Below are 26574 nucleotides of genomic sequence, written 5' to 3' on the forward strand. Positions count from 1 at the left end.
TGCCGAGAGAGATCGATAGACCAATAAATGTATTATAGTGGACAATATTTGTCCATGCTTGGGCAGTCATCTGGCTAAATAGCAATATTGATCCTGTAAATAATGACATCCCTCAAATACCTCACTTGCTCCTCAAGCAGTAAATACAGGTGTTAGGGCATGGATTTCTCCACTGAGTTTTTGGGAAAGACAGCCATCAACCACAAAGCTACTGCATAATATGGACTCTCTCACACACCGGTTGTATCTTGTATGTTTCTCTTAAATTAGTTAAACAAAGACTATGAAGGTATCAAGTTTCTTTTCCCTCTCATTTACTGAATAGTCAGTGTATTTAATCCAGAAGTGTTCAAGTTTTCTAAGTGATCACTGATTGAACAAAGGTGATTTGTTCCTTTATAACCAAAACGTTCTCAATCTAGATGATTGAAACAAGCTGCAAGGACTCACATTAAGCACTTAGTGACTGCCCCACTGCCATGAAGCTGAGTGTAAGAGCTGTGTTAAAACACGAAACCCATATAGAAATGGCCAGTGATCCCCCATGTGAAATGCTGCCTAACTGGGAGCTTAAAAACAAGTCCATTTGACTTCCAGAAAATATACATCATATCTTTTATATCCTTTTCACAGGACCCACAGCTAATTTAGTTGTAAAACAGTGAAGGGAGGACATTTTCCATGAGGGATAGACTGAAAAATACCAAACCTGGGAATAACGTTTTGGTGTGGTTTTGACTAATGCATGTGGCAAAACATTGCTGGCATCTCCAGCTTTACCATTCTATGAGCAGAGAAGATTCTTCCAATGATTCCTCTACAAGTGAGGGTGTTCCATCTGCTAAAAGCTTCTTGCTCACTTGCTTTGGAACCAATATAAACGGGACAGCCCTTGGACAGCCCACCAGCTGCTGCAGGGATGGTGTTGGCTGGACAGAGCATCCAAGGAACTGGGAATGAACCCCAAACCTATGGACATTGGAGGTATCGACACATCAACCCAACCTGTCCCATAAGCTGCTCTTCAATTACACATTAATACATACATTACATTAGTTATAAGCTGTTGGATTTGATTCTTCACTGATCTGCTCCAGCCCTCATTAAGCTATACATAAAAGTAAAGAAATATGATAAACTCCCTTTCAAAACCAACACTCATGTAAGCACTAGAGGAAGGCAAGGCTGTCTTTTCTCCAGCAAGCAATTAAGATAGTAAAAGCATCACAGTGCACCCTCTAGATTTACAGGGGGTTATCAATGTAATTTGTCATTGCCAAACACATTACGTTGGGATTAATCTGTGCAGGTTATTAAACAGTGATTACAAGAACGGTGCACTGTAGCAGGCAAATAACTCACGAGTTACTGAAATTAAGGCTTTGGAAATGTTTTAAGGGAATTAAATGTTTAATTAATGATTTGATCTATAAGGCATTCCAGTAATAGCCTCGGTAAGAGATGACACGAACCTGTGAGACAGTTGTAAGTAGATACTTGATGTTAGTATTTGCTTTAATTAATCCTGCATTGCAAGAGTACCACGAGGGAATTTAGAGTTTGGTGCACTATAAAAGGACCATTACAATGAGCAGGCATTTAGGCCCTGGTGATGTGTTTTGCCTAATCAGATTTATGTGCACGTATCATTCATGAAATGAACTTTGAATTCAATGTGATTAAGAATATTCCTAATTAAACATCCCAAATGAACTTGGATATTAAAGCGTAGGGAGGTTTATGGTTGGCTTAGTAGCTGCTTTTTAATTCCACTGAATTTCATCTTTCTGCTACTGATTTCCATAAACAACATAAATCAGTTGCGGAATTCAACTTTCCAACATGGATGGTGATTTATGTTAGAAAACTTACCTTGCACTGAGACATCCTTGTACAAAGGCTTTTCTTTGTTCACTAAAAAAAGCAGTTTATGTCATTTCTTATAGTCAAACCCAAGTCAAATCCTTTACTCACCACATTTGCCTCGATGATCCAACATTGTTTTCAAAGGTGTTTGTGGCAGTAGCTACAAACTACAAACAGGAAAGTCTATTGGACTGAAAACAATACGTATCTGGTATCACTTTTCCTACAGAGATGATGTTACAAAGACTCTTCTATGGAACAACCTTCATTAGGGGATTTCATGGTGATTTATATTGTCCTGTCAGGAGATAAATCCTACACGAGATTCAAGGTATCTAGGTAAGTTCTGTAAATATATATGGGCTTTTTAACTCTTCTGTATCCAGGATGATAAAACTCCCATTAAAGTTACTGGAAAGGGAAATGAATAAACTTTAGGTGGTTTAGGTACAAAAAAAATGGCAATTTATAGTCTTCAGGTTCATCTCCAAGCTGAAATATGTCACCTCTCTGCTGAAGTACTAAGTAAAATAAAACTGGAGGACTCACAAGGCTGGAGGAACTTGAAAAATCACTTTGCAAATGAGGACTTTTTCCCTTTCCCTCCTTTCCTGGTGCAGCTGGACCAAAGTCAAGGTCACTATGCAATTCCTGGTCAAATCCACCTGGTTACAAAATGGATCTGCCTTTATGCTTAAAAGGTATTAATACTCATTAGAGCTTACTAATCTCCATTACAGCTACTTTTTATCACTGGTTGTAATATGTTTACTTTCTCCTTATCACTTTAGCTATTAGCAGTCGGTTTAATACACCGAGCACACATCTTCTACGCTGCCTGATTAATTGTTTTCATCTCTTTTTATGTCACATTACTCAGAGCAATAATAATGTCAGATCATAAATCCCATCCTACAGTGACAATAAAAACCTGACAGTAATACTTGCTGTATTGTGGAACAAGATGATCCAGTTTAGCTAAACACTTAACTCCTTTCTACTTAGTTTAATTAACTCAGCTTCATTATTTAACCTATTAACCAAAGGTTAATTAAATTGAATCTGAAGCACTCACTATATTTATATTCCTTATTTTGGGGGGGAATGGGACTAGTGATTCATTACCTCTCTTGCCCATTAATTTTAGTGCTGCTGTTGCTCTTTCTTGAAATGTTTGTTTTCTCCAGGGCCAAGTTAATCCATAATTCAGTGCTAATGGTAAATCAGTTGTGGATTACCCACTGTGCAAGGTCCAAAAGGTGATGCCAGGGTTTGTATGCAGGGGCTGAAGCACATCGTCTCACTGTGGTTAGCAATGGGTAACAGGACCCACTGCAGGAATGCACCTTAAATAGCCACAACCATCCTGCCTGAGGCTTTAAAAGGACACCTCCTTCCAACTGCTTTAGAGATATGTTTTTCCAATGCCATCCTCTAAAAATACATCGCTGCTCTTCTTCCCAAGCTGCAAGGGAGCCGGGTGGGATAGAGGAGGCATAAAGCCTGTTTCTAAAGGCTTCGTAAGGCTCTTCTGAAGAGCATCATGAAAAATCAGAGTCTAAAGCAAACATCACAGTGCAAACCAGCCAAGGTGGTAAAATCAAATCAACAAACTCAAGCCCAGAAGCTGTTGGAGCAGCACAATGGTGTGGGCAAAGCTTAACTGCCACTACACAAGGAAGTCATGGGTACCTGCAGTGCTCGCCCTTACCTGAAGGTCTACCATGGCATGCTCGCCTATGAACCATCATCTCTCCAAAAACATACATAATGGTAATGGTGACAGTCTAGAAAAGCAAGGACCAGGGACTAGAAACACCTCTGCTGCCTGTGCACCTCATTTTCATCATCGTGGTCATAGCTCAGCAGCTAAACATCAGCATAAGCAGGATGTGTCAGTGACAGGGCAGAGCCATGGTTTGCCAAAGCCACCCAGAAAGGGATGGACTCCCTGCACCACATCTAAATGTGCCCCATGTATACTGGCAGATGAAGATGTGGATGGTCATGACATGATGGACATGATGGAGCCTGTCAGCCTCCAAGGAAAAGGACCAGACCATTCCGAACAGCCCCTTAACTCAGAAATCCAGCTGAGTCTGCAAATGTAAGCTGGGGGATCTTTGCACAAGGGGAATCTGCACAAAGCCTCCAGAACTGGTTCAGACACTGAGTCTTCTCCAGTGCTTCAGGGATTCTAATTCCAGCCAGAGATTTTAAATCACTGTAGTAGAGTGAACTCTGTACCCATAGCCCAAAGACCCACCCCAGCAGGGGCATCAAGGTGCAAAAAGCACCCATCAGTGCTACCTGCATCCCAGGCACATGGAGAAGCTCAAGAATCAGACCTGCCAACTTCAGGCTTAGATTTAACAAACCCCTACTAAGCACAAAGCTGAATGAGATCATATCTGGTCCAGGGCCAGAAAGTAATGGTGTGGTAATGGATTCATTGGCTTTTTGAGAAGGAGCTGTTTGATTTGAGAGAGAGAGAGGAAAGTCAACAGCAACGTTCGCTCCCGCTAATCTCATTTCCAGAAGCATGATGAGTGAGAAGGCGCCTGGGCACAAAGCTGTGCTTGATTGCTCTCTGCTTATTCAGGATTACATTTTGAGAGCAGCCCTGAGGAGAAAGACTTGGGAGTGCTGTTGATGAGAAACTCACCACGACCCTGCTGAAAGAGGGCAGATGTAGGTTGCATATAATGGAGAAGCTCTTCCCTGTGAGGGTGGTGAGGCGCTGGCACAGGGTGCCCAGAGAAGCTGTGGCTGCCCCATCCCTGGCAGTGTTCAAGGCCAGGTTGGACACAGGGGCTTGGAGCAACCTGCTCTAGTGGAAGGTGTCCCTGCCTGTGGCAGGGGTTGGGACTGGATGAGCTTTGAGGTCCCTTCCAACCTAAACCACTCTGTGATTCTACATTAGGAGCCCAAGATGCATCTGAACACAGCCCATGGCAAGAACCAGCAAATGGCTTCTGCAGAGTCGGGTTTGCGGGAAGAGATATTCCAGTGTTTCCAGCAAAGTTGTACTGAGCACACTGCCTGCCACCTAGCCAGCAAGTGCTTCAGAACTAACAGAATAGATGTGCAGGAAGGGGAAGATCTCAAGACATAAAAATTGCTCCATTTTGGTAAAAAAAGAGGCTATAGTTAGATGCACAGGTTTTAGACAGGCAAATTTAAGACAGTCTTGAGGCAGCTTACAAGTGTTGATTAATTTAACTTATTTACCTTTAGTATGATGAAATCAAGTGCAGAAGGGTGAATCTGGCCTGGGTGAAGGCCTTTAAAGGAGGAAACTACAGCAGGAGTTACTCTGAGGATGATCTCCCCCATTGTCCACAAACCAGTTACTTTAGGAACCAAATTACCACCATGTCTGGTGTAACAGCTCTTTATTTCAATGTCTACAACACAAAGAGAGGGCTTGCATTTTGACCTCGGAACCATGCAAAGCACCTACGCACTGAGAACAAGATACTGAATGAGTGTCTCTCTCCTGCTACATGTGGAAAATTCAGGCAGGAAGACTCAGTTTTCCTGTGCGTTCTGCTCTATCCTTCCACAGATCAACCAGCTGCGAGGGGTGACAGTAAACCTTCCTTCCAAGCCACAAAGCTTGCCACTGAACAGTGTTCCACGCTGCCCTGCTCAGATATGCTTCTGTAAACTTCATCAAGGACCCAGTCCTGCCCTCGGTTTACAAGGACCAAGTCCCACTTATCTCCAGGTACAGGAACAGGCTTTCATCAGAGGTACTGAATGAACGGAGAGCAGATTTTGGCTCAAAGGATGAACGTCTCCTCCATACAGAGGCCTGGAAAAGGCCTTTATAATGTCCCAGACAGAGGGATGCAGAGACCACCCTAGGCTCAGAGAATTGTCACGTGCACAGAGGACAACCAGACATCCTAACCATTAAAAACCAATGGTATAGAAAAATAAAAGGCATAAAATACCGAACCGAAAAGGTTCCAAATAAGGCATCAGCAGGTCCCGACTGGATGTGCTCCTGTTACGTACATCACCCATATGTTAGTAGGTACTAACATAGTAACGTGATGTTAGTGCATCGCGTTCTAAGCCAGGCTGGTTAGGAACGATGCATTAGGATTGGATTCCTGACCTCAGTCACTAAAGCACTATGAGCAACCAGAAGGGTTCAAGTTCTCTTTGAATGCAAGGAAATAAAACCACACAAATCACAAACAAAACAAGGAGTATTCTTTTTGGTTAAGTATTCCTTAGAAAATCAAATAAAAACGTTAAAGCAATTTGTTGAAACGATTCTTTAAAAAAAGGACAACATTTCCTATAAAGTAAAAATATAGATATAGAAATAGAATAGATTTTCTGTTGTTGGTCTTTAAAAAACACAAGAAGACATTCAGCATCACGTCAGCGGATTCCGACCCACTTCCCATCATCCATCCTCTGCAACAACCGCTGCTCAGTTAAGGCAAGACGTCAGGTTGGCACCGTTACAGCAGGGGAATCAAAGTGGCTGGAGGTGAAGCAGAGGGGCCTCAGCGAGGCTGCTTCTCCCGCACGCTGACCGAGCCGTCCTCCATGCCGAAGTACACCACCTCTGCCATGTCGATGAAGAGCCCCGTCTCCACCACGCCTGGGAAATGAGGGTTCACACACTGGTTAATGCCAGAGACACCCCAGCGCATGGATTCCTCCGCTCTCACCGTGGTTTTGTTTGTTAAAAGGGACCAATGACTCCATCTGCGGTTTGGAGAGAGGTGTCCAATCCGCGTGATGTTGTGCAGGAAGCCCCTGGGAAGTCTTTTCCATGAAGCCATCCCCAGAAGAACCATAAGACCTCAGAGCAGCTTCCAGTATCTGAAGGGGACCTACAAGGATGCTGGGGAGGGACGCTTCATCAGGGACTGTAGTGACAGGACAAGGGGTGATGGGTTTAAACTTAAACAAGGGAGATTTAGGTTAGATATAAGGAGGAAGCTCTTTACTGTGAGGGTGGTGAGGCACTGGAATGGGTTGCCCAGGGAGGTTGTGAATGCTTCATCCTTGGCAGTGTTCAAGGCCAGGTTGGACAGAGCCTTGGGTGACATGGTCTAGTGTGAGGTGTCCCTGCCCATGGCAGGGGCTTGGAACTGGATGAGCTTTAAGGTCCTTTCCAACACAAACCAGTCTGGGATTCTATGATTTTCAGCCACCTGATGACCCAGGCGAGCAAGAGGAAGCTACAGGCAGCCACAGGCTTACCCCCTTTTCCTTTAAACACATATAAAATCCTAACCTGTTAAGAGAACACCTGGATCACACTTATTCAAATGTCAGGACTCAGCAGCTCTAATGCTACTGCTTCAATTTGCAGCCCATTTGTAAATGTACTTCTGGTTGCATTTAATTATGGGGTGCCCCTAACTTCACAGTGATTACTGAGCCACAGCCAAGAAGGTGGGAAGAAATTAAAGACAAGGGTTAGGTGGCCAGAGCCCTGCTATCACCACTGTATTTAGACTGTAACAGTTCTGCTCCTCCACTTCTGGGTAGGGAAGATGCTCTCCTCCCCTTAGCAGGTCCATATCCGAGCAGCATATGGTGCTGAGACCATCTCCACACCAGTGTGATGGAACAGGTCCCATCATTTACCTTTCATGTCTCAACCAAAAGAGATGAAAGGAAGAAGTCCTTACAACACACGATATTGCTGCTTTGTGGGGATGCTGAGGTTTGTGCAACAGGATCCCAACCTGTTCCTGCTTGCCCTGACAACACACAGCCAGTGAAGGCAGTTGTGTTGTGGCTTTCAGGGCAAACAGGTACCTGGGATAAACTCAAAGATAAAAGATACAAGCATATGTATTCAAAAGCTGAGCAGACTTGGCCAAGATAACCAGAAAAGATACCCAGGTGTGGCTGAGCCAGTCTATCTGCTGCTCCACTGAGGCCCAGAGAGTTCCAGAGACCTGGCATCATCCAGGAGCAGCTCTGGCCTGGACAGCAGGTCTCAGGCCAGGCAGGAGTCCTTGCAGAGAGGCTGTTTCGCTTGCAAACTGTGCAATCAGCCACTGCTTCTCTCTTGCACAGCAATAGCTAGCATACATTGCACCCTTACAGCATAGGAGCACACAATGGCAATGGGATGCAAAGCTATAAGGAGCTCCTAGAAAATACTGTAACCCAGCGTGAACTGTGACTCCAGCACTCACCAGTGTGTCCAAAGTCCCTCTCTAAATGGGCACAAGGAGAGCAAGGAGGAGCACAGGGCTGGTGTGCCTAATGGGGAACAGTGTCCTAAGTCACCCAGCTTCACCCCAGGTTTTCACCACCACATGGAAATGCCACATGGGTAGAGTTGTACTAATTCAGCTGATAGATCTCTGAAGTAGAAGCAGATGCAGGGACCAGTAAGAGGGCAGTAAATACACACACACATGTAATTCCTCTTATCCAGGGTAGGGTTCCCACGGTCAGGGTTATCCAGCATGGACCAAGCCTTAGCCAGCTTTGGGGTTTGCCTTTCTCTTTGGTATCATAGACATTACCTGGTATCATTTTTATGGCAGTGTTCACTTCACCCCATTCATGAACCTTGTCAAACTTCCAGTCCAGGATGAAGTTCCCGTTGTCTGTCACCACGGGGCCCTGGAAGCAAACCCACGTCACACCATGAGCTCCTTGTCTACAGAGCCCAGCCAGGGACTGCCACAGCCCTCACTGAGACCACCATCACCACCACAACCATTCAGAGTTATCAATGAAGTAAATCAGGGCAGTTCACAATAAGCCTGTAAATAAAACCATCACCCAAGGCAACTGCTTGTTCCTTATTCTCCTTCATACAGATAATCATGCAGAAGCTGGAAAGAACGATGGAATTTCATCACTGCAATAGGGAATCCTTTTCCCAAGAGTACAGGTAGAACAAAGTCCTAAAAAGGCTGTCACAGGCAACTGAACCCAAAGTAAGATCCCTCTGCCCCAGTGATAACAGCATGATGCCATGGGGATGTTTTGGAATTGAAGAACTTCTGGATTTCAGTGTTCCAGATGTGCCCAGCACTCTCCCAAGCGAAACAGAAGAGGACATTGGGTCTTTTCAACAGACTGGGGCTGAGGACAAGGTGTTTCAGCAGCGCTGAGCAGGATGCGTAACCACACGCACCAAGAGGGACCAGCATCCTCCAAGGACACAGCAACACTGATGTGCATTCCCCAAGCAAGGCTGGTCTCACGTTCACAGAGAATGAACTTGAATTTGCTCTTCTCAGGCACCTAAATGCAATCCCTGGAGCCTCTCAGGATTAGGAGCATTAAAAACAAGCCTTCAGGTGGTATCTCCAGCCTTACTGCAGACTCTGTTTCCCTTGCCATGCAATGTGGCTGGTGAAACCCTGCTGCTCAAGTGATGGGGCAGTGACAGCAGAGACAAAGCACCTTCAAGTTTCAATTTAGTCTGGTTCTATGTGGTATTGGGATGGAGCATGAGCTGCCCCTAACTCAAGACCCTCTTTGGCAGCACAGACTGCCCTCCCTCCAGTCCCCAACAGCCCCACAGAGCAGTGGGTCAGACCCGGACTGTCAGTCCCTCCTCTCCCTGCTCACGGGTGCTTGCTTCAGTAGACATAAGCCAGAGAGGCTTTCAATGAGCAGCCTGAACACCTGAACATAACACTTCATTAACCAAAGTATAATTAGGGGAATTACACATGCCACTCGTGGGAGTGAAAGCCCAGATTTAATTAGATGAAAGGCCACACCTCCGGTCCTCCATTTGTCCACGTTCAGATGACTCCTTTGGGGAAGCTGGGCTGATGAGGGACAGGGACCTGCTGGAGAGAGTCCAGCGCAGGGCAACTAAGATGATTAAGGGAGTGGAGCATCTCCCTTATGAGGAAAGGCTGAGGGAGCTGGGTCTCTATAGTTTGGAGAAGAGGAGACTTAGGGGTGACCTTATTAGTGTATATAAATATATAAAGGGGGAGTGTCACGAGGATGGAGCCAGGCTCTTCTCAGTGGCAAACAATGATAGGACAAGGGGTAATGGGTACAAACTGGAACACAAGAGGTTCCACTTAAACTTGAGAAGAAACTTCTTCTCAGTGAGGGTGACAGAACACTGGAACAGGCTGCCCAGGGGGGTTGTGGAGTCTCCTCTGGAGACATTCAAAACCCGCCTGGACACATTCCTGTGTAACCTTATCTAGGTGTTCCTGCTCCAGCAGGGGGATTGGACTGGATGATCTTTTGAGGTCCCTTCCAATCTCTAGCATACTGTGATACTTACTGCTTTGCTAACAGCCATCCGCAGCTCCACAGCACCTCCGAAGTTTTTGGTCAGGGCTCTGGTGACAGGGACATAAGCCATGGGGATTACTTCGATGGGAATTCCCTTCTTCCATTGCTCCCCAAGGCTCTCTGACTTTTTCCTGAGGACATAGTTTGCGGTGGGATCAGAGTCAGGCATTACATTGCTAACACCATTATCACATCACCCCTTGCAGACCCCTCAGGCATAACGCCCGGAGGGCACAGCAATCAGTTCACACTGATTAATGTGTAGGAAGAACCAGTTCAATGCACGATTTACTCACTCATAAACCCTGTTTTGACATGTTTTGGACAAGCAGGACATACTGTTTTTATTACAGCCCTGCAGCAGTATGTACAGAAAGGGAAATCTATTCTGTGCTGACAGTCACTGAGCTCAAAAAGCACAGCAACCATTTCCCCACATTTCCTAAGCAGGCCTGCTGAGCTGAAAATTAAGAAGAAAAGCTAAACTGAATTGGTAAAGCACTGGGAGTCAGGCTCATTTCTACCTATTCCTGCTCCCTTGACCCACTGGAAGGACAACAGTGGCCTAACACAGGACTATCTGAATGCTCCTATAGGACAGAGGTGTAATGAATAGTAATATTCTCACCTGTAATCAGCAATAACGATGAAGCATTTTGCATATCCTGCAACTATCTTCTCCTGTGTCAAGCAGCCACTGTGAGGGGAAGAAAATAGAAATAAAATAATCAGAAAACATCAGATTGCTCCTCAATGTGCCCAATGGCTTTGAAATCCAGTCCCCTCTACCATGTCCTTGTTCATTTTGGTGCTGCCATTGCCCCACACCAGTGCCCCTTCCCCTGCCCCATCACTTTATCCCCCTTGTCCCTCACACACACTTGGTCAGGAGCCATGTCCCATTGCAGGTGCATGCACAGCATCCCCTCAGCCTCTCCAGCCCACCCCAGACCACTGGCAGCCAGAAAGGGATGCTCAGAGGCCACCCGCCACCAGCACCGTGCACAGGCCAGCAAGGCTCACCCGCCACCTTTGATAAGGTTGAGGTCAGAGTCCACTTCATCTGCTCCATCGATGGCAACGTCGAGCTGTAGGGAGAGGAGGAACTTGGGGTGGAAACCCCTCTTGTGCAGCACCAAGGCACTGCTCTTTGTGCAGCTCAGGATCCAAGCAGCAGCCAGAAATGACGCTAGAGCTGGGACCACCTTGATGCCAGCCTGACTACAGATCAGCATCCCGACGATACCAGCCCCCACTAAATCACAGGCGTGTAAGAGCAGGGGAAAGAAAAGCCAAAACCTAATTGCTGGCCTGCAAGGACATCACTTTAGCTTCCAGTGTCACTTAAGGACCAGCATGCAGGCAGGGAGCTCACGGGGGAAATCTCGGTGACAGTTCAGCAACACAATATCCCTGTCTCAGCCCGGAAGAGATTCCGCCTGTAGGGAACCCAACTCAGCAGCCTATTCACTATCTAAAGCATCAAGCAGTATGACACGGGCTGGGGAAGAACATAAACCAAGCCACGTCCTGCAGCGTGGCTGCCTAAACTCATGTCCTCAGGGGAGCACAAAGGAGCCTGGTGCTTTACAAAGGACCAGGTTAGAGGAAGGTCGGGTGAGGTCTCACCTCCGCGGTCCTTACCTCTGGATGCCGGTCCAAGTCACTTAGGGTTAAGCCGTTCTGCAGGATCAGCTGACGGGCCTGTGCACCAAGAAGACAGCAAACACCATTTACTGGTGGCAAACACCATTTACCAATGGCAGGAAAGGAAAACAGACTCGTGGTGTCAATCCCTCAGCTGCAGCAAGGATGGATTCTCCTTAGAAGAGCTCCACTGCTCCACCCTGACTCTGGAGCGCCTGCAGCCAGCAATGGGAATGCATGGGAGGAGAAAATGATGCTCCCACACCGGATTAACTTAATCAAAGGAAAACCCTGCTGTTGATTTGAACTTAAACACTCAGGCTGTGCAAAAGGACTCCTGGGTTTGGATCTCTCTGTACTAAATAGCAGGAGGTCCCATCAGCTTGGTGGGAATCGCTTGTACCTAAACATTAGAACAGATATGGGGGTTTTGAGTCCTGTGTTGTTTCAGCTTAGACATTATTCTCCTTCACACACATCCAGTCCCTCTGATTTCCTTCAGCTGAAAAACGGGAGCAAGAAGATTAAGTATTTACACCACAGTGATGTGGAGCTAACAGTGAAGATACTTTTCATATTGGAAACAAACAAGCAAACAAACAAGGTTATAAAGGAAAGTCCAACCCGTGGAAGAAGAGTGGGAAGCTTCAGAAACAGGGACTTGGCAGCTCCAATCTCCTTTTACTGAAGTGGCCGTGTATTTCCCTCTAGTGGCAACACAACACAGAGCACCCAGAGTGACCTTCCGCTCAGTCCATCAGTTTAAGGAGAGACCCATGTTTAGTGTGAGGTTCCCTAAACATGGAATTGTTTAGGTTGGGGAAGATGTTTAAGATCGAGTCCAACCATTAATCCAGCACAAACAAGTTGACCACTAAACCATGTCCCCATGTGTCACATCTACATGTCTTTTAAATACCTCCAGGGATGGAGACTCCAACACTGCTGTGGGAACTTGTTCCAATACTTTACCACCCTTTGGGGCAGGAATTGTTCCTCAGCTCCATCTAAACCTGCCCTGGTGCAGCTTGAGGCCGGTTCCTCTTGTCCCATCCCTTGTTCCTTGGGAGCAGAGCCCAGCCCCTCCTGGCTCCATCCTCCTGTCAGGCAGTTGTAGGGAGCGATCAGGTCCCCCCTGAGCCTTCTCTTCTCCAGACTGAACCCCCCAGGTCCCTCAGCCGTTCCCCATCACCCTGTGCTCCAGGCCCTGCACCAGCTCCATTGCCCTTCTCTGGCCCCGCTCCAGCACCTCAATGTCTCTCTTGTAGTGAGGGGCCCAGAACTGAACACAGGATTCAAGGTGCAGCCTCACCAGTGCCCAGTACAGGGGGATGATCACTGCCCTGGTCCTGCTGCCACACTGTTGCTGGTACAGGTCAGGATGCTGTTGTCATCTTGGCTGCCTGGGCACAAGATGCTCATGTTCAGCTCCATCAATCAGCACCCCCAGGTCCTTTTCCACTGATCAGCTTTCCAGCCACTCTTCCCCAAGCCTGTAGCATTGCATGGGGTTGTTGTGCCCCAAGTGCAGAACCCAGCACTGAGCCTTGTTGAACCTCATACAATTGGCCTTGACCCATCAATCCAGCCTGTCCACATCCCTCTGCAGAGCCTTCCTACCCTCAGACAGATCAACACTCCCTCCCTACTTGGTGTCACCTGCAAACTGACTGAGGGTGCATTCAATCCCCTCAAACAGGAGTTCTAACTTAAAGAACCTTGAATTGGTTGGGTTTTCCATGTTACAAATCATCACCTGAGTGAGACACCCCCCTTGCATGTACTCTGCTCAAGTCTGAACTCCCTACCATGCTGTAGCTTGACCAAGAAACCCCTGGATCAACCAGTTCCCCTGTATGTTATCCACTAACAAAGTGCATCAGTTGCATGTACTGGCATCCCAGAAACATTAAGACAAGTTAGCAAGTGGTACTGCTGGCAATGAGTTACGAATCGCTTATGGTGGCATTTCATAGCATGCAGTGTTAACACCCATGGGCTGTGAACTCTTGACTGCGCACTCGGTTTGCCCTAAGGACTCACAATATAACAAGAATAAAAACCAGCAGGTTTCCATTCATCACATGGTGTCCATGAAGAGGGATTTCAAGAGCTGAAAGCATTGAAAAATCACTGCGCTGCACATGCAGGCCCCATCCTGAACAGGCTTGGAGTCAGCAGTGTAGGAACAAGGTGGCTTTCTTCAGGCTCTCTGCTTGGAAGGCAATGGAGCAGAGCAGCAGGAACCAAAGCAGAGCTGCCACAGCAGGGGAAAGGTGAGAACTGTCCAGCACTTGCCAAGAACGGTCTCACTCCGTGCTCTCGGCACACATCCAGGTGAAAAGGAGAAACACAAAAGCCAAGGGACAGATACTTACCCTGGCTCTAGCTTTACTGGTGGTGATGGAATAACCCAACCTGACAACAAGGAAGGGAGGACAATAAAAGCCCACTGAAACCAATTCTTCCTTGCCACCGACCTCAGGCAGCCATTGTACATAGCAAAAATAGGATGCTGTTTTGCTGACCTGGGAGTGCTTCAGTCGGGATTGGTTTGGGTCTAAGAGATGGCAAAAACTAGGAGGCTGCCCTGTGTCTGGGGGATATTGGGTCCTACAAGTGATCTACCTTTTGCCTTTTACAGCAACCTTTTGGTTTTAGTGTAGCATTACACAAGCTATCCCAACATTTCAAGGCAGGACAGGCTCCAGCCCGCAATCACTGCAAGAGCTTTATCAGTATTTTCTGTAAGACCTAATAACTGATCTTCAAGCCCCAGCTTCCAATGGGACACATTATGTCAGGATGGGGATCATTTTAGACATGTCAAAGGCAAACTCTCACCACAGTCTACAGATGCAACAGAAGGACTGATAAAGGTTAACAAAAGGGAAAGTAGTTTTCACTGGGTTTGTCTTTTGCAGCAGTTTGCATTGTACCTCAATTGGCCACTGGTTGGTTGCAACAGCCAGGAAAAGAGCAACTCCCATCAGCCCATACCCTCACTTAAAGAACACCTGCAGGGTAAGAGGATTTTAACTTTTCATATAATCACAGACTCACTTAGGTTGGAAAAGACCTTTAAGATCATTGAGTCCAACCATTACCCCAGCACTGTCAAGGCCACCACTAACCCATGGCACTAAGGGCCACTTGTACACATCTTCTATATACCCCCAGGGATGGGGACCCCACCACTGCCCTGGGCAGCCTGCTCCAATGCTTGACAACCCTTTCAGTAAAGCCATTTTTCATACTATCCAATCTAAACCTCCCCTGGCCCTTCTTGTGGATGGGGGTCACACTTGCTAATGTCCAGCCAGCTGGGACCTTCCCATTGAGCCAGGACTGCTGGTAAATGATGGGAAGTGGCTCAGTGAGCACTTCCACCAGTTCTCTCAGCACCTTTGGGTGGATCCCATCCAGCCCCATAGACTTGTGTGTGTCCAAGTGGTACAGCAGGTCACTGATCATTTCCCCTTGGATTATAGGGCTTCATTCTGCTCCCCATCCTTGTCTTCCAGCTCAGGGGGCTGGGTACCCCAAGAACAATTGGTCTTGCTATTCAAGACTAAGGCAGAGAAGGCATTAAGTACTTCAGCCTTTTCCTCATCCTTTGTCACTGTTTTCCCTACCATATCCTATACAGGATGGAGATTATCCTTAGCCCTCCCTGTGTGGTTAATTTATAGATACATTATTTATTGTCTTTTACGGCAGTAGCCATAGTAGTTGGGCTTTAGCTCTTCCAATTTCTCCTTGCATAACCTCACAACACCCCTGTAGTCCTCCTAAGGCTCCTGCCCTTTCTTCCAGAGGTCATAAACTCTCCTTTTCTTCCCGAGTTCCAGCCAAAGCTCCCTGTTCAGCCAGGCTGGTCTCTTCCCTGATGGATCGTCTTTCAGCATATGGGGACGGCTGCTCCTGTGTCCTCTCAGATTTCCCTCTTGAAGAATGTCCAGCCTTCTGGACTCCTTTGGCTTTCAGGACTGCCAAGGGACTTTGTCACCCAGGCTCCTAAACAGGCTAAAATCAGCCCTCCAGAAGTCCTGGTTCTGCTGACTCTGCTCCTTGCTTCTCCAAGAGTTATAAACTCTTATCACGTTGTTATCACTATGCCAAGACTCACCATGGCCATGCCTTGGTGGCCTTCCTCTTGGTTCTTACCTATAAACACTCAAACCTATCATCAGCATCACTAAGCTCCAGACAGTCAAAGCACTCCCTAACAACAGAGCTAACCCAACACCTCTCCTTCCATGCCTGTACCTTCCAAAGAGTTTATAGCCATGCACTGCAGCACTCCAGCTGTGCCAATCATCCCACCATGTTTCCAGGATGGCAGCTCTGTCATTGCTTTCCTGCTATGCAATGTCTTCCAGCTCCCTCTGTTTGTTGCCCATGCTGTGTACACAAGTGCAGATATACTTCAGTTGGGCTGTTGATTCTATCCCTTTTTTTGGGCAAAAAGACCCAATTCCCACACGACCATTCTCAGGGGCTTCTGTGGTTTCTAACACATCAATAACCCTGGTGAATTTGCTGCTGCATGGATTTCCATCCCCTACCACCACTAAGACTGAAGGACCTCACTAACACACTATCCCTCAAACACTGGTGTGCTGCCCCCAGGCTTATCTCTGGTGAGTCTGGTTTGATCCCGTTGTCCCTTCAAATGTAGTTTCAAGCTCTTTCAGTGAATCCTGGTTACTCCTGCACAAAGATCCTTTTCCCCCTTTGAGTCTGGTGCACCCCATCTGTCACCAGCAGGCCTGGTGCTGAGTAAACCAACCCACGATCATGGTGACACCAAGCTTAGAGCCAGGCATTGATCTGCTGGCTCTTCCTGTTTCTTCCCTCATCATTCCCTGCAACTGGAAGGGTGGAGGAGAAAACTACTTCCATAAGATTTTGGGGTAATTCAGTTTGGTCTCTATCCAACCTCCACGTCAAAGCAGGGTCAGCTACTAGGTTGCTCAAGGCTTTACCCACTCAAGTCTTGAAAGCCTTGAAGGATGGACTCTGCACAGCCTGCCCCACTGCCTGATTGCCCTTGAGGTGAAGGAGTTGGGACAAAAGTACAACCCCAAGGTCCACACCAGGACCATGAGGACGCATGCCCAATTCCTAGAATGGGGCATTGCCACCAACCCTCAAAACCCCCACGGATGGTCCCCACCGTGTCACCTCTCCCTGTCCAAAGGGACCAAGGTAACATCTTGCTCCTGTGCAGTGTGTTCCTCCCTCAGGGAATAGAGGCAGAGAGACCAAAGCCAGTTGCCTGGAGGCATGGAAGCAGCTCAGAAGCTTCCCCAGCAGCTCTGCACTTCACCACGTTCTCCCTGCAAACCTCTCAAGAGTTGGCATAGCATGAACCAATTCCTGCAAAAGCTGTGCAGCAAAGGAAAGATGAAGCTTATTTCTCTTCTGCAATTGCTTATAAAAGCCAGTTGATGCATTTCAAACCCTCCCGAAAAACACAAGCTTGCTATTATTGTTTGCAGCATGCTTTTTACAGCTTTCAGGGCCTGATACAGAATCAAAGGAGATTTAAGTGTCTCCAATGTGCTTTGCATTATGAGTCTGGTTCACCACTAAACAGCACTCTTCCGCAAGCGGGATGCAGAGCAAGCCACGTACCAACACTGACATGACCAGCGTTACCGCACTGGTTTGAAACACGCCTCAAAGCACCACAGCATCCCTGCAGCCCAGGTCAGCACCATCACCATCAGGTCTATCTGCAGGCTGCATCACAACTGCTTGCACCGGTGCCTTCAGTTAATCACACCACTGTGAGCCAGCCCAGACAGCGGCGTGGTTCCCTCCCACAGCCAAAGGGAAGAACCCCTGTGTGAGTGCTTGCAAAGGAGGAAAGCTCTTACCTGGAAAGACGTAGGGATGCAGACAATTGTCAGGTTCTCCTCTTTAACCCGCTCAGCTGTAGGAAAGAAAAGAAGTCTCAGTTTGCTGCAGAAGGTAAAACAACACCAACTATCACTTTAAGAAATCTCAGTTCCGAGCAGCCCCTTTGAATGAATCACTGCAATTACTTGCTTGGCTTGCAAATAACTCAGGCTCCAAACGCAAACAGGTGCCACCCTTCATAGGCTGAGGCTCTGTTTCCAGGGTCAGAAGGGTTTAAACACGCACCCTGGCTCAGCCCAAGGCACCATGGGCCATTAACCTTTGTGTCTCCAGCAGCAGAGGAGCCCCGTCAGCAAATGTCACCTGGGAAATAAGCCCCATTCCCCCCTCACACTCCATTAGACAGGTTTTAGCTGCACTCCTTGTAAACAGCAGCTGTCTGAAAGGTTTTCTGGCTTGTTGCCTTGGGGAACATCACATTCATTTATTACAGAACATTTAAATATATGGCAGGGAAAGGACTAATAAAACACAGTATTCCATTAAATGGAAGGAAATATTTCCTCCCCCAGGTTAACCTCAAATGACTAAAATCTATTACTAAGATATCATTATGGACAAAATGTTATTTTAGTAATTACAATACTTGGGCACAAGCCAGCAGCCCAGGAGTCGGAGGCAGCTCTCATACCACAGCAAGCACACGGGCTACATGCTCCATGTAACGCTGCTGTGGAAGGGCTGAAGATGCAATCAGTGAGGCTGTGTGTCGTTACAAACCCCATCCCAGTGCTAATGCATTCAGCTGACGTGAAAAGTCAGAACTTGCAGCCTGGAACAGGCACTCCACTTTAAATACTGCACCCATTCATTCAGAGATTGATTCTATGTAGTTGGGAGTGGTGGCAATACTGAGCCCAACCCAGAAAGCTGAACCGCAGCTCCCAGACAAGTAAAGTGTATCACAGACACAATGAGTGAGGTGGATGCCAGGGGCAGGCACAGCACCATCCCTTCTGTTTCCCTGCAAAGCAAAGCACTGTGCTATGCTCAGACCTCAGCACCACTTGCCCTCTGTGGGTCACACTGCCCAAGGGGACTTCACAACCATGCAAAGCCATCCATGTGGGACACACTGAGCTCCGCTTCCAACGAGAATCCCCCTCTGCATCCAAGCAGGACCCTCAGGAACAACAGACCTGATCCTGCTCTCCCAACCCACCACGGCACCCACTGCTGCTCTGGTTTGCATCCAAGCGAAGCAGGACAAGGTACAGCACCTCCATAGGCAGATGTGCCCTAGGGCTGAGAGTGCCCTGTGAAGGGAACTTGAAACCTCTGTAATGAGGCATGAGGATAATTGCGCTCATATTCCCTTTGCAGAAATGCATTAGCTTCACTTGAATATGTTGCTGAAATGTTCTGAATCACACCTTGAGCAAACCTGCACTCGGGGCACGCAGGTAAACCTAGCTATAAGGTATGAAAAATGCAGTGGGATTTCACATTCCTTTTTGTTACACCTCATCAGGACCCTCAGTGTGAATAACGTGGATGTGAGCAATCAATGTGAGCTGCATGCAAATGGGTTAACGGAAGCAGAGCAGCTGCATGGCCCAAAGCCACAGAGCAAGTCAGGACTGGGGCAGAGCTGGAATGAAATGCAGGAGTTCAGCTCCAGTTTGTGGTGGGTGCCAGAAAAGCGCTTTGCTGGGCTCTATGGGAGAACAAGTGCTAAATCATTACCTCCTCTGGACTCCCTATGCAACATATTTGGAGAATGAGACCCAGTTTTAGCCTTCAGCTTCAAGGAGGAGATAGCAGTTGGTGAACAGAGCTGACACATCAGCTCTAAGTCAGCATCCAGATGATTTAGCATGGTTTTGAAGTAGCTGGGGCAGCCGGGCAAGGGGAGAGATAGGAAGAGGAGCATCCTACCTAATCGATGCACCGCGTGGACTATCGTAGAACCACTTCCAATCCCAAGAACTTGATTGTTCTGCAAATCAAAGAGAGACGAAGGAGAGCTGTTACTGGGGGCTCGGCACAGGGGCTTCCCACTTTTCCTGGCGGATTCGACATTATAAACACATGCAGTGGAACCTTGCCCGGAGATGCACACTGACACACATCATCTTAGCCCGCTGCAGGCAAGGAAGGGAACACACTGCGCCAGCGAGGGCACAACCCTGTCTGTGGCTATGGGATTTTAAGCAACTCACCCCTTTATTAAAGGACATTTATTAAATAGCACCCTGGTCTGAATCTCAGGGTGTTCAATGCACACTCACTGCTGGCTGCTGGCACTCCATGAATCCTCTCCTGCCGGAAAGCTGGGAGTTTCAAACAATACCACAGAGGAAGAAGCTGAAAGAACCTCAAGATAACATCTCCCAAGGAAGCCACACAGTAAAAGCATGGGTTTGCTGCCAACTGTATTGTTAGTAAGCAGTACACATGCACCAGCAGCTGCTCCTAGGGAATAAAACTGCCTATAGGAGAGTCCAGCTGCACACTTGAAAGATGGGTGAGCCTGGCAGTATATAATGAAGAGGATCCCATTTTAACCACAGCTCAGCCCTGGCCTTTCTCTGCTTATGGTGTGGTTAACGAAGGATCACTACTATCTCATCCATGACACAGACATGCCTCTAAAAGGGGCTGCAGGCTGATGGCGGATGGGTTCAACTGTGTTACCTCTCAAGAGGATGCTCTGCCATGTAGATCTGTTTATTATCAACTCAGTCTCACTGAGAGCTATCCGCAGCCTCTCGCACACTTCCCATTTCCAATGTACTTCCCCTTCTTTGGATGGGATCCAAAGCTTAAATTGACTTAAGGAGGCCCAGTATCACTACAGAGACTCCAGATGAGAAAGACTTGAAGCCAGCCAGAGATGCAGGCAGAAAGCTGGTGTGTGTTATCTCGTGGATATTAGACAGGTCTGGAGCTGCTTCTCCACATGCAGTAGATCCAGAGTTCTGCAGCTATGGAAAAAAACACACCTGCAGCATTTCAACCGGCTCAACCCTTACACAAGCACACAAGCTGGCAAGGTGGAGCTCAGGACAGGTCACACTCCCGTAGGATTAATGATTTCCCTCGCTTCTGCAGGTTGAAAGCTCAAAGAAAACAGAGTTCTCCAAACCCCAGCACACAACCAGGGACTCGGCTCATAGCCCAGCCCTCAGTAACCACCGTGACCCTGCAAAAGGCAGGGAAAGCAGGAGATGGCTTTCTGCATGCCTGCAATGGTGCCAGCAGAAACCCAATAGCTCCCGAGGTTCCTCAGCTTCGCCTGCCCCACGGATGAGCCTCTTGTGGCCAGCCAAGGAAGGGGAAGCAAAGCTGCAGGGAGGCTGGTGAGAACCCCGCTACTGCATGTCCTAAGAGACTTGCTTTGATCAGGGAAGAGGCAGTTTCTTCTCTTTGCCCTCATTTCTATAGGGTAAGACAGCTTCTTGGAGCAGCTGGATGGCCAAAGGGATGGCGAAAGCCTCCGCATCAGCCGCTCCATTGTAATGAAGATGGAAGAGCTCACAAGGGTCCCAGCCCATGGTTGGCAATAAACTTGAAGGTATTTATCAGTGATCACAGAATCACAAAATCAACTGGGTTGGAAAAGCCCTTTAAGCTCATCCGGTCCAACCGTTCCCCAGCACTGCCAAGGCCACCACTAACCCATGGCACTGAGGCCTCGTCTCCACCGTGTGCGAACACTTGCAGGGATGGTGCCTGCAGCCCTGCCCTGGGCAGCCTGTGCCAATGCCTGAGCACCCTTTGGGGAAGGAATTGCTCCTCAGCTCCATCTAAACCTCCCTTGGTGCAGCTTGAGGCCGGTTCCTCTTGTCCCATCCCTTGTTCCTTGGGAGCAGAGCCCAGCCCCTCCTGGCTCCATCCTCCTGTCAGGCAGAAGTGTCCTTCCTTAAGCGGTGGCAAGACCTTGGGCTAAGTGGGTTTTGCAGATGAACAGTTTAAGCCAGTTTAAACTGGTGCTGTCACAGCCCCTGCCTTACTGCAGCTCCCACCTCTCCCTCCTCAGCTCCAACCCAGCCAGACCAGGGACAAAACCAGCCATAAACCATCCACCTTTAAAACAGGGGCAGGACAAACACCAGGGAGAAGCAGAGCACAGGGTCAGCGTGCAAGGGGCAGGTCCAGCTCACAGCACTGAGGAGCAGTGCCCCATGCAAAGAAATAAGACATTTCAGGTCGTTCTACTAAAACCCCAGCAGACAGAACCAAGGCACTGACCCACAGCATAGCTGAGGACCCATGTATGGACTCCAGGAGTGGAGTCAGCAGCAACCACAGCTCTTCCTCAGCTAAACAAAGGGTGTAGAGACACTGCTTAGCATTACAGATGTGGACAAGACAACGCACATGACGTGGGTATCAGCAGCACCACAGGGGCTCGTGGGTCCAACGTAAGTTTATGCAAAGAACAGGAGATAAATACAGAGCAAAGCCCAAAGTTTCCTCTTATAAATGCTCAGTCCACCCATCTTTTCACTTCTAACAAAGATGCTGACGGGGCCGGGGCCTGCCTTCAGAGCTGATGTATAAATGCAAAGCCAGCTCTGCCCAAGCAGCTTATGGCTCTAAAGCCCCAAGCCCTGTGCCAGCCCCACTCCCCCGAGCTGTCAGAGCCTCACAGCCCATGACTCCTGAGGTTGGTCACTCAGTGTTCACTCCAGTAGTGGGGAGCTCTGTGGGTAAACACACCAATCTGGCTCTAATAATAATAATTATTATTATTATATTTAATAATACAAAGAGAGAAAAGTTCTTTCCTAATTCCCCCCTCCCCAGGTTTACATCTGCTGCAGGCTGCATGAAGTGCAGGCACAGCTAAGGTTGGGTGAGAAGGAGAATGCCAAGTAAGGACCCTCATCTAGTACCCTGGTGCCATGGATTTACAGCACCTTAACCTTTAGGTTAAGCAGAAGAGATCTGTCCAACGCAACCGAACCCTGAAGTCACTGATGTCTCCCACATCTCTGCCGTGCAAGGAAGGGAATCTGCAGCTTTGCTTTCAGAGATAACAGTGCTCCCACCGTTAACAGTCAACAACCACACACAAAACTCTCCCTTACAAACAGCAACTGCACCCTGACAGTGCAAGCTGGAAGGGAGATGGGTTTTCTCTGCTGGCTGAGCCCCCTGACTCCTTGGTGGTGCCTCCAACCTGCTTCTCCACCACTGCTTCGAGCCAGCTTGCACACCAAGCGTTGCGGTATTACCCTGGACGCTGCCTATTTGACTTATTCAGAGGGGCACTGAACTTTAATCAGCTGCGACACGGCCAGAAACATTATCTCAAGTCTGCTTGACCGTACAGCAGCGCAAAGGCCAGGTATTTCACCAGGAAAAGTCCAAAATGAAGAGTCATCTTTTGCCCCAAATCAAACCGGATAACCCACAGTGTGGTCGTGCCTTGGCTCCGCACCTTGCGACACGAGTCCTTCCTCAGTGTGCAACTTTAGGGCTTGCTTTGGGTGAAACAGAGGGTTTTAATGCAACTACCGGTCCATTGCCCAAGCTCCCTCACCCCACAGGCTGCCTTTGAGCTCGCTGGCCTGGCAGGAGGTAGGTCTCACATATGTAGGTGTGCTCTCTGCAGGCAGGTACAGAGTGCTCAGAGGAAGGAGAGGCTGCAATACAAGTGAAACATTATGGGACATCAGGGAAGTCACCTCAAGATGCTAACCTGGAATGGGGAAGCATGAAGGAAAAGGAAACTTTCCCCCCCCTCACTGCTATAATCAACCTTCCTGGCACCGACTCTAAGCCAGTTTCATCACCGCTGTTGCGACAGGGTTTGCACAGCAAACACTGCGATAAACCAGTGTGTGACTTTAACCGCTGATCTTCCAAGTGTTCACAATCAGGCTGTGACAAACCTCAAGCAGATCCGGTCCTATCTGAGCTTCAAAGGTTTCATTAAAGCCCCTTGCTGCACTTCCCTCCCTGCAGAGGATAAGACATGACCCCCTGGTATGGGGCCGTTGCTCTTTGCTTGGGTGCTCAGAAATAGGGTGCAGCAGTGGAGCATCCCGGACTTGGGAAAAGGAGATGGACATGGCATTATCCTGAACTCCAGCCACAGCCCAGGTTGCAAGACGGTGCATGGTGAATGCTTGCAGATGCAGGACATTGAGCCAGGCAAGGCACAGAGCCGCGCAGTGGGTGAGCACTGATGGGAAGGGAAAAGCAGTTTTCTCTCCAGGCTGAAGGACTGCAGTCCAAAGCAAAGGAGGAATAGGCTCGGTGAGACACAACGGTCCCTCCCTGCATCCCAGGACTGTCCATGCTACAGGAGGAGGTTGGGTTGTGCATGCACCCCATGCACCTCAGAGCTGCTCCATGCACTGGAGGGTATCCATGCAGCCCAAAGTCCAACCATGTACCAGCAAGCTCTGTGCACCCCGTGGTCACTGCATGCACTATGGGGGTCCCTGCATCCCAGAGCCTGTTCCTGCAACCCGGGTCCATCCATGCACTAGGAGACTCCACGCTCCCTATGGTCACTCCATGCAGTGGGGGGTCCCTGCACCACAGAGCCTGTCCATGCACTGGGAAACTCTGTGCACCCCATGTCCGCTCCATGCACTGGGGGAGTCTCCACATCCCAGCGCAGCTCTGCGCACCCTGGGATCCACCCGCGCTCCGGAAGGCTCTGTGCACCCCGTGGCTGCTCCTTGCACTGGGTGTCCCCGCACCCCAGAGCCTGTCCATGCACCCTGGAGCCTGCCTGCGCACCGGGAGGCTCCGTGCACCCCGTGGCTGCTCCGTGCTTTGGGTGTCCCCGCACCCCGGAGCCTGTCCCTGCATCCCGGAGCCCGTCCGTGTCCCGGGAATGCTCCGTGCACCCCGTCGCAAGCTCCGTGCTTTGATGGGTCCCTGCACTCCAGAGCCTGCCCCTGCACCCCGGGGTCCGAACGCGCTCCGGGAGGCTCCGTGCACTTCGTGTCCCCTCTGTGCTTTGGGGATTCCTGCACCCCGGAGCCCGTCCGTGCTCCCACAGGCTTCATGCACGCCGTGTCCGCTCTGTGCTTTGGGGGTCCCTGCACTCCAGAGCCTGTCCCTGTACCCCGTGGCCACTCTGTCATCTGGGGGTCCCTGCACCCCGAAGCCCATCCGTGCTCCGAGCGCCTCCGTGCACCCCGTGTCCACTCCGTGCACTGGTGGGTCCATGCACCCGAGCCTGTCCCTGCACCCCGGAGCCCCTCCATGCTCCGGGATGCTCTGTGCGCACCTGGGATCCGCGCTCCCCGTTGCCCCCCATGCCCCGGGCAGCGCCGGGGTCCGTGCGGTCTCACCTGGACGTGCTTGTCCACGGCCGCGCAGGCAGCCAGCCGCTTGGCCTCCTCTGCCATGGTGCCGCCGAGCCGCCCGCGGCTGAAGCCGCGCCGCCACGGCCCCGCTCGGAGCCTCGCCGGCGGCCGGGCGGCCAGCGCCGTGCTGCGGAGCGGGCCGGGCCGGCCGAGGAGCCGCATGCCGCCACGGCCCGCCCCCGGGGGGGTCCCGCTCGGGCTGCAGGCCTGGGCCGAGCCGGCTCCCTTCCTCCTCCTCCTTCTCCTCCTCCTCCTGGAGGCTGGGACTTGTAGTGCTGCGCGCTGCGAACTACAGCTCCCACAATGCATGACCGGCCCGCCGCAGCACCGGAGCGACGTGTCCTAGTGCTGTCTGTGCGTACGTATACACCTATAGCGGGCTGGGCAGGGATGGAGCGAATGAGGCTTTCCCGCAACGCGCAGAGAAATGGGAAGTGTCCCTCCGGGAAGTGCTGAGGAAGAGAGAGGGTGGCTGGGAGACCTGCACGGCACGGGGAGCTCTGGGATTCACCTGAACTCTGGGCTTAGGTGTAAGGAAGCGCCTGCCTTGATGTGTACTCAAACTTTGTAGCATGATCTGGATCTCTAAGGGGAGTGGGGAGCCAAGGACAGCCCTGGCTGGGAGAGACACTGTGTCACACAAGTAGGAACACTGGTGTGACAAAAAGCGCTGATCCTCCAAGCACCACGTTATTGACCATCAGTCACTAGTCCTTCTCCCTCCCCACAGGATGGTCAGTTGAGGTTTTCTGTCCTGGAGCACATAGAGCTTTCCCCTCCTGCCCCCCGTATTTTCTTCCCTGTGAGGGTGCTGAGGCGCTGGCACAGGGTGCCCAGAGAAGCTGTGGCTGCCCCATCCCTGGCAGTGTTCAAGGCCAGGCTGGACACAGGGGCTTGGAGCAACCTGGTCTAGTGCAAGGTTGGTTGGAACTGGATGACCTTTAAGCTCTCCTCCAATTCCAACCACTACACGATTCCTTGATTCCTCACAAACACACACACCCCCATCCTGGGTTGGCATCTGCTTAAGCTGTTTCTGAAAAACATTAGAGGTAGATCATGGAATCATAGAATCACAGAACGGTTTGGGTTGGAAAGGACCTTAAGATCATCCAGTTCCAACCCCCTGCCATGGGCAGACACACCTCACTTTAGACCCTGTTGCCCAAGACTCTGTCCAACCTGGCCTTGAACACAACCTTTGAGTCACTCTGCATTTTCAGTCCTGGGGTGACTGTGAACGGTTACCTCAGCTTCTCGTTCTGCAGCCCTAGAGCTGCAGGTATTTGTCCCTTACTACTCACTCCAATGTGCAAAGTATAGTATTTTATTATTATTATAATAATTCTTACTTTATTTGCATCACAGAAAAGCCGCTTTTGGATTCTTTATTTTTAATCCTGTGCATGACTGACTTGTTTTGTTGCCAACCTCAACAATTCTGCTGTGATTTTTAACGGCTATAAACGTTTCCTTTTGTTTTCACTCCAGGCTGTGAACAAAGGGCTGGCAGTTCAACAAAGACTCTGTTATCGTCACCCACCCGAGTTATCTCGGTCCGGCAAGGCCTCACCTTTCTGTACAG

General features: G+C 49.3%; 1 protein-coding gene across 1 annotated transcript; it reads right to left on the reverse strand.

Annotated features, from left to right (window-relative positions):
* Positions 1-6230: 6230 nt before the first annotated feature.
* On the reverse strand, positions 6231-25211 carry RPIA (ribose 5-phosphate isomerase A). Its single transcript, XM_080620116.1, has 9 exons — positions 24975-25211; positions 19591-19651; positions 17670-17725; positions 11782-11841; positions 11161-11225; positions 10766-10834; positions 10127-10268; positions 8385-8484; positions 6231-6490 (listed from the first exon to the last, which is right to left on the reverse strand). Exons 1-9 carry the CDS (start codon positions 25149-25151, stop codon positions 6393-6395), a joined length of 828 nt encoding a protein of 275 aa, XP_080476242.1. The 5' UTR covers positions 25152-25211; the 3' UTR covers positions 6231-6392.
* Between the last annotated feature and the right edge of the window lie 1363 nt (positions 25212-26574).

The sequence above is a fragment of the Psittacula echo genome (assembly GCF_963264785.1).
Source record: "Psittacula echo genome assembly, chromosome: 1".
NCBI classification, from domain to species: Eukaryota; Metazoa; Chordata; class Aves; order Psittaciformes; family Psittacidae; genus Psittacula; species Psittacula echo.

Excerpts from the sequence above, each read along its gene's own strand:
- RPIA (XM_080620116.1), bottom strand. The coding sequence starts at position 25,151 with ATGCGGCTCCTCGGCCGGCCCGGCCCGCTCCGCAGCACGGCGCTGGCC. Across the intron at positions 11,842-17,669 it reads GCATCCCTACGTCTTTCCAG|GCCCGTCAGCTGATCCTGCA; the intron begins GTAAGAGCTTTC and ends CTTGGTGCACAG. Across the intron at positions 10,835-11,160 it reads AACCTTATCAAAGGTGGCGG|TGGCTGCTTGACACAGGAGA; the intron begins GTGAGCCTTGCT and ends TTCCCCTCACAG.